This window comes from Plasmodium berghei (genome assembly GCF_900002375.2).
Source record: "Plasmodium berghei ANKA genome assembly, chromosome: 13".
Lineage (NCBI taxonomy): Eukaryota > Apicomplexa > Aconoidasida > Haemosporida > Plasmodiidae > Plasmodium > Plasmodium berghei.
In genome coordinates this window covers 1,206,226-1,220,211 of record NC_036171.2, presented here as the reverse complement: position 1 = coordinate 1,220,211, position 13,986 = coordinate 1,206,226, and the positions used below count along the sequence as shown (strand labels likewise).

Genomic DNA, 13,986 nt, shown 5'->3' with positions numbered 1-13,986 from the left:
TATTATAAGAATAAGCCAGTACATATAAACGATTTCTACTTATTTTACATGGTTAACAAATAGGAGTTCCCAAATATACAAACGCAATTAAATTTTCGCTAAAAATATTTTCAATAAACTTTAAAAAAAAATTATAATAATATAAAATAACTAAAAAAAAATATATACACATACTATATATTATGGTATAATTGATATACTCTTTTACAATTATATGGAAATAAATTTAAATTACAAAACTTTTCTGCGTTGAAACATTAGATAAAAATTAAAAAAAATTGTTTTTTTAATAGGTTTAAAAATATGTAAATGAATTTTTATTTGATTATATTTAAAAAAATAAAAACATATAAACAAAACAATATATAAATAAATATATATATTTAATATTAACTATATAGATAGATTTTTATTCTAACACTTTTAGTTTATTTTTTTTCCCAATGCAAATCATTACTATGTTGATTATATGGTTCATCAAATATTTGTGTATAACAGATTGTAAAAACCCAAGAAAAAATTAGAAATTTATTCTGGTTTACAAAAACAAGAATTTATATGAAATAATATATAAATATATAATGAAACACGCAACTGCTCTAAATTTGCAATCCTAAGTACACACAACGGGTGCCCAACACAAAATTTTTTAATTTTTTATTATTAGCCCTATGCTGTTTTTTAAACAAACTTAAAATTAAATTATTTTTGAGGGCAAAAAAAAATTAACTAAATTTATATAGTCATATTTAACACCTATAAGTTGTATATATATTTATTATTACATCTATATTAGACATTTTAGAAGATCATTTATAGTGTTAAAAGTAAAAATTAAAAAAAGTTCAAAAAGTGTATTTTTTTTTTGTTCTATAATTCAATCATTTTATAAATTGAGTAATTATTTTGTTCAATTATTTAAAATAAAATTAGTTTTATATAATATTATTTTCCCCTGTTATTTATATAGAATAATTTTTTACTTTGTATTTATTATTTTATTGTATACACATACTCCTATCTAATATATATTTCATAACACACATGTGTGTTGGTGTAAATTCACATAACTATATATTATATTGTATTTAAAGTACACAATACTATGCATTGAAAAAATATGTATAATATAATTGGTTTGTTTTATTTTCATGTAAAATATCAATTCTACAATATATTTTTTAAATATCTATACAAGCTTATTAATTAGCTCTTTGAACAAATATATTCAAGTCATTAGTAACAACAAAAAATAAATATATGCATATGTACATGCTTAATTGTCTTTCGATTTGCGTTTTAAAGTGCAATATTTTATATTTTTTAGTTTATGCTATATTTGCATCCACATTAATGAAATTAATAAATAATATGTGTATACCCCTAAATAATTGTTACACATATTTACAAAAATATTTAATTATCTTTGACATTAACACATAATTTGAATATATGTATGTAAAAATTAATTATATTTATTGTAAATTTCATGGCTTTTATTTACAACATATATACGAGAAATGCTTATAAAACCATAGCGTATATACAACTATTTTAATTATATAAATATTATATATATGCTCCTTTTATTATATACACGTATATATATATTGTAAAATATAACTTAGGCAATTAAATACATATTTATTTCTCAAAAAAAAATTTCATATAAATTATATTACATATTTTGTATTTATAGAATGCATAAGTATACTAATAATAGCATTTTTAATGAAATAAAGATAATATTTAATTTTTACTTTACAAATACATAAAAAGTTGCAAACTAAACATATAGGATATACCTTTATTTCATGTGTCAAAAATATTAATATTACTATTCTTATACAAGTAATGTTTTGTTTTATATACATATTATAATTATGTACATTTTTATTGAAGGTGTAAAATAGCAACATTATATTAACAAAAAAGTATAATTTATTGTTTTATTTTATCAAATATTATAATTATATAAGCAATATAACTTTTTATTCATATATATATATATATATATATATGTGTGCCTTTAATATAAAACTGTGCTTAATTTTTGTCATTATAAATATATGATTTGTATAAGTATATAATTTATATCTTATGTATTATTTGTTATAATAAGTTTTTTCAAATTTGATAGTAATAAATATGCATAAAATTATATTATTTATGACCATACATATTTTAATATGACTTTACACAATTTTATATGAACTGTTAATATAATATAGACTACAAATTTTATTATGATATTTTTTAATTATCACTTATGTTTGTCTATAAGTTGATTTAAACGCTAAATTTAAAGATTAACAAACTTGTGTATGTTTAAAAAAATATATTTGATATATAAAACTGCTAAGTTATGAATCTAAACATCAACTTATTTAATTTATCTGGCATATAAGTGTATAATATATGTGTATAAGATTTATATTATATGCATTATATGTGTTAAATAAGCAAAGTTTCGTATTTATAAGAAATATTTATACATATGATATTACATATGCAATAAGCTCATAAAAACATGATTTTCTTTTTTTTGTATAATATTTCTAACATATATTTATAAAAATATATGTTTTTTATTTTTTTCCCTAATATATTATATATGTTTTTATTTATGATATTATATTATATGAAAACCTGAATAGTATTTATATTAAGCAATTATATTATATTTTTATACGTAAGGCCTTGCATGCACAAAAAAAAGAAAACCATATGCATGCAACTAAGAATTATAAAAAAAAACTATATGAAGTTTCTACAAAATCCTAAAAAAGGGGCAAATATATAAAGCAGTTCATGCATATACCATATTATATATATACATAATATTTATATATTAAAAATAGGCATAAATTATTATATAATTGCTCACAAAATATTATATCTACATTTTTATAAATAATTTTAAACTTAAATATTTATTATGGAGAAAAGTAATATATAGATGCAATAATGCTCTAATAAATTTAATAAATGCATTTATAATATATTTTTTAATATATACAATTAAAAAAATATATATATTTAATAAATTATAATTATTTACATGCTCTTATTTTTTTTCATTGCATGATTAATTAATTTATGAGAACAATGTGTTTTTTATGTAACGCTTTTATGCTAAAAACACGATATTATTATTATATATATAATATATAAATGGATAGTATAATTATATCATGCATTTATGTAAAAATAGTATATGTATATATATTACTGCATTTATATATTGTATAATATATATATTATATATATGATTGCATGTATGTAATATATACTATATTATATATAATATGTATAATATGCATATATTATATTTTTTTTATATGTATATATGCATTATGCATAGTTGTATAAATACCTATAGATTATAGTTATATACATCTATGTATATTTTTTTTGTTGATTTAAAGGCATATGCATGTGTAAGTGTTGCATATGTATATATCTAACATATTTGTGTAATAATGGTATATATGAATATTGAATTGTATAAATGTTAGATTATAAAATATCTATACGATATTACATATTTGTATACACATAATACAGTATATGCATATGAAATTATTTCAAACTACTTTTTATACACAATTAAATATTCATAGTATTATGTTTTTTTTTTTTTTTATATGCACACTAATTTAGTATTTTTTTTTAATAAGATCTACACGTATACATACTAAATAATTTAAAAAATTAATGTGCACACTTTTGGAAACTTATATGTATTAATAATGTTGTGATTATATTTAATGTTTTCAATGTTTTAAATACAGAGAAATGAAGAATACTATAAACAATTATTAGGTTGATAATAAATATGTTTAGATATTTTTGTGTGTACATGTATCTATTATATAAACGCCTTCAATAGTGTAACTTTTTTTTTTTTTTAATAATCTTTAATATGTATTAATTATTTTTATTATATTAATTTCTATATATTTTTTGATGTATTTTAACTTTACTATTTTTTAAATTGTATTTTTATGTATTATAAATAAAAAAAAAATTGTTAATAAAATACATCATGGCGTATTAATTTTTTAGTTATATATTTAATTGTGATGTTACTATTTTATTAAAAAATAAAAAAGGGGGGGGAAAGGAGCTAAACAAGTAAACATATATATATATATATATATGTATCTATTGTTTTATAAGGAATGATAATTCCCTCCTTTGTTCATATAATATTATATATATTTGATTATTTATAAATCGCGTAACACATTATGTTTTATGCTTTTTGTGCACATATAAATGCATATATGTTTGTATATATACATCTATTTTTTTTTCGATATTTAGACAATATTTTTTAAAAATATCTACTTTTCAACCTTTAAAAAAAATGTCAAAGTGTTGTTTTATTCTATTTTGGTCTTAATATAAACACAAAAATATATTCTTTGTATATAAGAATATATATATATATATATATATATATATATATATATATATATATATATATGTATTGATATTATATTTACAAAAATTTATACATATATAAAATATATTTAAATGATTGTGCTATTTGTTATGCATAATAATACATATAAAAGAAATAAAGTTTATTATATGGAAAAATAATTCCAACTTTTTAATTTGATTTTACCCATATTTTATATGATCATTATATTATATATGAAAATTTTGAATTTTATTAATACTTGTGCATATTCTATATATATGTATTTTTTTTATGAGTTTTTGGTGTTATTAATCAGGGGCCAAAAAAATATTTCCTGTATATATGTTTATGCAATATATCTTATATATATTTGTAATTCTATCTTATTGGATATAATTATTTGTTAAATTTTAATATTTTTATTAAAATTTGATATCTATTTTACATCATATTTATATTTTCATAGAAATATTCTTTTTTTTTTTTTTACACTCTCCTTTTATGAAATAATTTTTATGCATATATAATTAAGTTGGAACATTGTTCATAAATACATTATTTGTTATAATTTTCCTTATTCTTTATTTTGTATGATTATTATTATTTTTTTTAATATTATATGTATATGTGTATATAATAAATACGCTTAATTTTTCATATATACACTTTTGTATAAGAAAATTATAAATATACGAATAGGTGTTTTTGAATATTATGTTCATATAAATACTTAAATTGGAAATACATGCGATTATTTTATGTATTTTTTTTTTTACTTTTTTTTTTTTTTACTTTTTTTTTTTTTTATTAAGAATATTATTCATATTAGTTAGTATTATATATCTAACCTTTTGCTTTATTTTATATATATATTTTTTTAAATACACATATAGTCATATATATATACCGATAAGAAGGCTTATATTATATATTAGTGTGTATTATATAGAATAATGCGTTTAGACATATAAAAAAAGGCATATTGTTGATATGCAGATATTTGTTTATATATGATTTGTTTTTTTCCTTGTATCATATAAAAAAGAAATATATTAACTACTTTTTTTTATTTTGAATTGTGACTTTGTAATAGTTTTACGTGTATACATTTATTATTTACTTGTTATTGTATGCTCTTCTAATATTCCAATATAAAATAATCATAACAAAGACTTATGTAATGTATATTTATTATAAAATAGCCGAACTAAGAAGAAAATAAAAAAAAAACCAATGGACAAAAATATAAGTACATTATATAATAGTAGTAATAACGGTAAACAGCTGGTTCATCAATCAAATAATATAACTTTTAATAATATTAACAATAATGCGATAAATGCCGAACTTATTAACAGTCATAATATTGAATTAAGCACCGCATCAAACGTTGCTTCAAATATTAATGATATAAATATTGAGTTGGCCAATGAAATGAGCGAATCTTCTAAAAGTCAAATAAATTATAATATTCCAAATGAAATCATGAACACTATTCCTTCTACAAATTGTGATGCCACTCGCGATTCTGTGAGCAGCATCACAAATAATCCTTTTGAAAATGTGAGAAATAGTAACGACAATGAAAATGGGGAAAATAGCGAAAATGGAGAAAATAGCGAAATGGCGACTGAGCAAAAAGAAGTAGCACCACCACCACAAGTTTTATCGATAAAAAAAAAAGTCGGGAGGCCAAAGGGTGCAACATCAGCAAATAAAATAGTAAAAAAAGAAGAAAAGGCGTCGACATCATCATCTGGATATCCCGGTGTTAGTTGGAACAAACGGATGTGTGCATGGTTGGCTTTTTTTTATGATGGCGCATCAAGAAGAAGTCGAACTTTCCATCCTAAACATTTTAATATGAATAAAGATCAAGCTCGATTAGCAGCTGTTGAATTTATGAAATCGTTAGAAAATCATGGGCGAAAAAAATCTACAAAAATTAAAGGTGGAAAAAATAAAATAAAACAAATGAATAATGACGATCACGCAAATAATATAATGCACAATGGATGCCCAAGTCTAGATCATTCAAATAATTTAATTTCTTTAAATAATAATATGCACATGATGGCAATGAATCCAGCATTTTATATGCAAAACTCAAATAGAAATTTTAATATATCCAACACAATTCATAATGATAGAAATAATTTAAACTTATATAATAATAGCCCCCATCATCATTCGTTAAATAATAATAATATGAATCATATAAATAATTTATCTAAAGTTATACGAGATAATAATGGGGTTTATTTACATAATAATCATAGTAATAATAATAATGCTAATTCAATTTATAATAACAATATGCATATGCCAAATAATCCTAACAATCCTACCAATAACCATGCATCTAACAACGATCATAACAATATAAATTATTTGAATGAATTAATTTTTCATTCAAACATTTTACAAAGTGGTGGTGGGCCATCACCTTCTCATCAAATAATGGGATCAAATGGTATTGGATTAGGAACTGATTTAAATTTTTTTGATATAAATATTAATAACGGTAATATTAATGATATTCTAAATTTAGAAGAAAATTTAGGATTACAAAATAAAGATATAGAAAGGTTGATGAATACATTATTTAGAAAGAATTATAATAATATGAATATACCAAATATGGATGATCATTTTTTTCATAGTAATAATGGTAACTCTAATAATAATATCAGTAGTAACGGAACCAATACTATAAATGATAGTAATAATAATATTTCTGTAATTAATAATAACGGTACTGGTGCATTACATGGTGTCGACCCAGCAAACGGTGCTCATAGTAATCATAGAAAACGAGGAGGAAATAATAATAGTAATGATAATAATAATAGTTGCAATAATAACAATACACTAAATTCATTAAATAGTGCATCTTCTCAAAATACACATATCTATTTATCTAATAATAATGGAGATATATATGATCCTAATAACCTTAACAATTCTAATAATGTTCATAATTTTTATGATTATAATTATGATATATATAGAGGAGAATCAGGAAATGGAAATAATAATTTATCACCTCATATAATTGAAATGATGCATAGAATGAATAATGATTTAAAAGAAGGAAATAGTTTGGATCATAATATAAATGATGAATTTAACGAGATAAATTATATTATGCATGAAAATGCTGGATGGTTAAATCAAATAAGACATAATCATAATAATATTATAAATAATAATTCCAGTGACATATGTGATCTTAATGTTTCACCAGATCATGCAAATCATAATATTAAAAACCAAATAGAATTAAATAAGAGTAAAAAAATACCAAAAGATGCTCCATTTAGATCTATATTAAATATTAGAAACCGGGCAACTGAACTAATTGACACAATAGATGATAATAATAATGCTAAAAATATTAACGATAATGAAAAACCTTCAAGATTTGGCATGAATGCCATTTCATGTAATTGCTCTCCTCATATAAAAAATCACAAAAACCATTATTGTATGTATTATAAACACAACAATTTATCTCAATACCTTAATGATAATAATACAAATTACAATTATATGAATTGGGGCCCACATAATAACAATAATAATAGTAATAATAGTAGTAATAATAATAACAACAATAATAATGTAATAAATACAATAGATAAAGGGGATGTCGAATCAACGGGCGATATTAGTAATAGTAGTGGAAGTAGAACAGGAATAGTAACTGACCCGAATAATAATAATGCATTTCGTCATAATAATAGTGGAAAACATTTATCTCAAAATTTTGATATAAATCAAAAAGAAAATATAAGATCTCAATATGATAATACTAGTAATTATTCGAATATTACAATACCAAAATATTTACATTATCAACAAATTCAACCAACTATTAATAATCATGATAATACAAGCAATAATAACAATAGTGAAATGCAACATATAATTAAGCAAAATACGAATTTTATTCCAAAAGTGTTAAATAATAACTTTAATAATAAAACAAATCAAAAAGAAAATAGAAATAATTTAATATCATCCATACCACATGGAATGAGTAATATATCTCCACAGTATTAATCCAAAAAAGTGTAATAAACATAAACATGATAGTGATAATGACAGAGTTTTGGGATAAAAATTAAATAGTGTAATTAACTTTGCATGGATAAATAATTCAAACGAAAAAAGATGAATAAAACCGCGATTAAGCAGAGCTCAAATAATAAAGGCAATATTTAAAAGTAATGTTGCGTATCATTTTTGTTTATATGTTTATTGAAAAAACACACACACATATAATGCCTAGACTTTTATTTTTTGACAAGCTATTTGCCTTAATGTATAAATATATATTACACGGTTTTCTTTTAAGGGTTATATTTAAGATTGTGTTTTTGTTAAAGAAAATGATATTTGCAAAAAAAAAAAAATTAAACCTCGTTTCAAATACAGGCATAAAAATGATTCTTAATTTGTATTACATATGTTATGATAAACACATTTAATGTCTGATTAAGATTAAAAAAAAAAAGCAAATTGGTAAAATCAAAAAAAATTTATGTTTGTATGTGCTATTATTAATTTTTTTAATTATAAAATTTTTATATTCTAATATAATGCGCGTGTGCACATATTAATTTTTTTTTATATAAAATATGTAATATATATAATATATGTATTATATTAAATCCATGTTATGATAGTATTTATAATTACGGCAATTAAAGTGTATATATTTACAGTTTTTAAAAGCAATTCAAATTTAATGTTTTTTTTTTTTTTTATTAATATAATTATTGTTTGGGTAAACATTTATTTATTACTTTTTTTTTTGCACATATATATATACGATTTAGGTGATTGTGGTATGCTTTTTGCATATACATATATTTGCGTATAATATATATAATAATTTTTTTTACTTTCATATTTTTTTGTAATTTTTATTCTTTTTAGCCTTTTAAATATTTAATTATATATATAGTTATCGTCGAAAAACTGTATTTTTCTTGTTAATTTGTTAGAAAACCATAGAAAATAATTTATAAATATAATTTAAGATACCTCTTCAAAGCCTATTTTTGAATTAATATTATATATTTGGCAATATACCATTTATTTAACTGATATGATATATACACATATAAAATAATACTGTCATAGTTTATAGCACATTTTAATTATACAATTTGTTATATGGCCATAGAATGAATCTTTTACCATTTTTTATCAAATCGCCTAATTACTATTCCAAATATTATCTTTTTCAGTAAAATATTTTACACTAGAAAAGTAAAAAAAAACAAGAAAGTGAAAGCTCGATCTCTGTTTTTTTATATATATATAGTATCGCCATATATTTACTAAGTTTTTATGTATAAATATAAAATAAGCAAAGCAGCAAAACCTCTACCATAATATATAGGAGGAAATCGCCGCTTTATTTGGCGACATAAAATGGTGCAAATAGAAATACACAAGTATATATATTTACATGTATGTATATAAATTAAAGAATCATGGAAAAAAATGGGGAAAAAATGGGAAAAAAATAATGCATGGACGATTAATTTTCATCCTTCCAAGAAAAAGGTTCAAATGGTGGAGCCTCTTTTTTGTTTCCATTTTCTAATTTAGGTTCAATGAAATCAAAGGGTTCGGATGGACTGCAAAAAAGTTTATAAAGAGTTATAGATACAAAAATGTATATATGCTAAATAGTTTTCATATTGAGCATTTCAAAACTTATATAATATCTTTTCCACTCTTTTATTTTGTTATATTACGTCGTATCTGAAAGCATGACGAATCCAAACTTTCTGGTACTAATAATTGGCTTAAATCTACTATTTGGAGAGTATTCTATATATTTTTCTTGTGTTTTTATTACTCTACATGGGTTTTTCATATCAACCTGTCAATGGGGAAATGTGAAAACACGCACATGAGTACACATGGTATGCACATAAACGATTGTACAATTATATGAATCCAAATGAAATCCCACTTACCGTGTTAATCGTGTGGGAAAGAGAAGGTGACTTTCCCTTGTCTGACTTTTTAATTCGTTGTAACTGTGAAAACTGGTTTGCATCATTTTGCTGATCATTTAAATTTTCGCCATTTGCACTCCCTTCAACACTCTCTGCATGGGAAACATGGCTTGATTGTCCAATCGTTGCAGCAGTGCTTAGGATTTCTAAATTTTTCATTGACTTTCCATCAGAAAGAACTGAGCTACTATCATCTTGTGGGTTTTTTTCTTTTGTTAATTTATTTTCATTTTTTTGTTTTTTCAATTTTAATGTTTTTCTTTTATCAGTTGTTGATAAAATAGCAGTAACAGTTTCTTTTTTTTCTTGAATTTTTTCTTTGCTTAAAAAGGAAGGATAATCAAAAGCTTGATTTTTAGTCGATAAAATAGTAAAATTTTTAGGAACCTTTAAATCTTCTGTTAATCCAATTAAACAAGTTGGTAAGAAAGTTAAACTAATCATATGAATTAATGGAAACCAATACCATAATTGACAAAATAAGCAAAAACCAACTGCTGACTGCGGCCTTATAATATTAGCTCTTCTTGTAAAAAATGTTGAAATAGCATTTCGACCAGATATATCTAATAAACCCAGGCCTACTGTAGCTCCAAATTTAGCAATAATATCTTCATGTTTATCTGATAATATTTTCATTATTTCATCTTTAAATTTTTTAAAATTTGGACTAACATGTTCATTGGATTGCTGAAAAATTAAACCTAATGATATAAAAGCACTTTGTCTAACAAAATCTGTAGTATCTGTTAAAAGTGGGATCAACATATTAACAGCTTCTTCATTAGCAGTAGATGCACATGCAATACCCAATGCCAAAGCAGCACCATATCGTACATGTGGATTATAACTTTCTACTAATAAATTTAAAAACATTGGAACTTGGGCAGGAGTGTTACATAAAACAAAACCTAATGCTATTACAGCAGCTCTTCTAACATCATCACTTACATCTGAAACTGAAAAATGTAATAATTTTTTAATAATATGTTTATTATAATTAGATAAACCACAATATGCTAGTGCAATTGTAAACATACCACCATATCTTATTATTGCATCTTTATCATTTATTAATTCTTCTATTAAATTATTTGCTTCTCTTTCTTTTTGAAACATAACAAAACCTAAACTTATACTGCATGCTCTTGTTATTTTTTCATGTTGTGTATCATGAGCATATGCTAATAATTCATCAACACATTTTTCATCGCCACTACCCAATTTTAATAATCCAATTGCATATGCAGCACTTTCACCCGATACTGCAGAATCTGAATACATAACAGATTTCAATTCATCATATACTTGTTCATCATCATTTTGTTCTAAACATACTAAACCTAAGCCTAAACAACAGCCATGTTGTAATACTTCATTATTGTTACTTGCTTTTAATTGCGACAATAAAAAATCTCTAACTTTTTTATAATTTGTATTATAAGTAGCATGTATTAAACCCAATGCATATAAAGACCCACTCTCTGAATATACATCGCTTTGTGATATATTTGCGTTTATGTTATTTGTAATCTGCCTTGATATATCATTATAAGGCAAATGAGATGATAAAACCATAAAAGATTGATTAACATGGCCTTTATATACAACACCTAATGAAGCAGTTGATGAAAATTTAGCCCAATTTACTGCTTTAGATAACCATTCAATATTTGAACGCAAAAAAACATCACAAGTCGTTCCAGCTTGCATTAAACTGTGTGCTATAACAATACCATGATGTGTTATACTGCTTCTTGAATCTATTACATTTTTATAATTATCTAATAAAATTAAATCAGCATGATTATTACGATGTAAAAATTCAATATACAAACTTGTTGTTATTTTTCCTGTTAATATAAAAATTAATTTTTTTATTTTTTCATATAAATGATGTTGTTCATTTACATAGATGAGTACGTCTTCAGGGATTTTATCTTTCTCTGTATTTTCTTTATCATTTTTATCATCGCTATTTGCAACAACAGACGTGGATCCAATTGGGTCAGTGTCATCATTTATTGTTCCAATTTGACCGTTTCCTTCTGAATTATCTTGAACATTTTGTGTATTTTTTGATTCTTGACTATCATCTTTTTTTACATCTTGATCAGATGCATGCTCACTCTTTCCACCATTATTTCCACTATTATTATTTTTTTTTGACAAATCTGTATTTAGATGTTTATAATTTTCTTCCCCATAATAATAAGACTTATTTTTAATTATAATTTCTTTTATTTCTTTTAAAATATTTTTTAAAAAATTTATATTTTCTAAATCTACCAAATCAAACGAAATTTGATATACCATTAAATGATAGTTTTCAATTAGTTTTAATAATATTTCAGCAACTGTTTTATAATCATTAATATAAAATAAACATTCACATAAATTTACATATTCGTATTTTATTTCTTCTTCATTCATTGATAGATATATTTTTACAAGTAATCTAAAAAAATCTTTACGGAATTTTTTTGTGGTATTAATGTGCCTTTCATTTAAAATAGAATGTTGTAATATTTCTAATTTATTTGGTGCATTTAATATTATATATTCAACTTTATCTAAACGCCTAGCATCAAGAGCAACTCCTAATGCTTCCTTTATACTATTATTTTTAATACATATTTCTAACATATCATCAACAAATTTTTCCATTTTTTTATTTATATCATTATTTAGATCATCTTTAAAAATATTATTTTCATTTTTTATTTTATCATTTTCATTATCTCCGATTAATATATTATTACTGTTTTTGGTGGTCGTATTGGCATTTATTCCTTTAGTATTGTAATCGTAACTTTCATATATATTTCTATTATTATTATTATTATCGTTATCAATGCTGTTATGTGTGTTTAGGTCACCTTTTCCTCGCTTATATCCAGGATCTATATTATTATAATTAGTATTTAAAGTATAAGAGTTACTAAAACTATTTTCATTATTAGAATAATTAATAGCATTATTTCGAGCATAGTTTGAATCTACACCTTCATAATTCTTTTCCCTTATTTCTACATACTTTTCAATGCATTTTGCAAGCATTGTTTCTATATATTGAGATTTTTCATTAATATTAAATAATTTGCCTGCACATAAAGCATATTTTAAAGCTTCTGGATATTTTTCTAAATGATAATAAACCTTGCTTGCAACTAAATTAGCTAGCTCTTTACCACTAAATCCATCATCCTCACATAATTCTTCGATTTTAAAAATATAATCAGCTAATTCAGGCCAATATATATCTACTACTGAATTTAATTTTTCTAATCCAAAAATTTTCAAACTAGCGTCTTCCTCATTTAACAATGCTATTACACCAGAGGCTGATGTAACAATATCATTTTCGTGAATTGTTTTTTCAACATCCATGTTGTTATTTTAACTTATTCAACTTTCTATTATCTTAGTTCTCGAAAATATGCATATACAGTGGCACATATAATATATATATTGCTATTCTTAATTTCTGCAACGATTTATATATGTGCAATA

General features: G+C 22.3%; 2 protein-coding genes across 2 annotated transcripts; one reads left to right on the top strand and one right to left on the bottom strand.

Moving 5' to 3' along the window:
* Nucleotides 1-5,665: 5,665 nt before the first annotated feature.
* PBANKA_1329800 (AP2 domain transcription factor AP2-SP) lies at nt 5,666-8,497 on the top strand (the record flags this gene model as incomplete). The annotated part of the gene is made up of 1 exon (XM_034566903.1): nt 5,666-8,497. One exon carries the CDS (start codon nt 5,666-5,668, stop codon nt 8,495-8,497), a length of 2,832 nt encoding a protein of 943 aa, XP_034423454.1.
* Nucleotides 8,498-9,986: 1,489 nt separating this feature from the next.
* On the bottom strand, nt 9,987-13,863 carry PBANKA_1329700 (26S proteasome regulatory subunit RPN2, putative; the record flags this gene model as incomplete). The annotated part of the gene is made up of 3 exons (XM_034566902.1): nt 9,987-10,086; nt 10,207-10,334; nt 10,432-13,863. 3 exons carry the CDS (start codon nt 13,861-13,863, stop codon nt 9,987-9,989), a joined length of 3,660 nt encoding a protein of 1,219 aa, XP_034423453.1.
* Between the last annotated feature and the right edge of the window lie 123 nt (nt 13,864-13,986).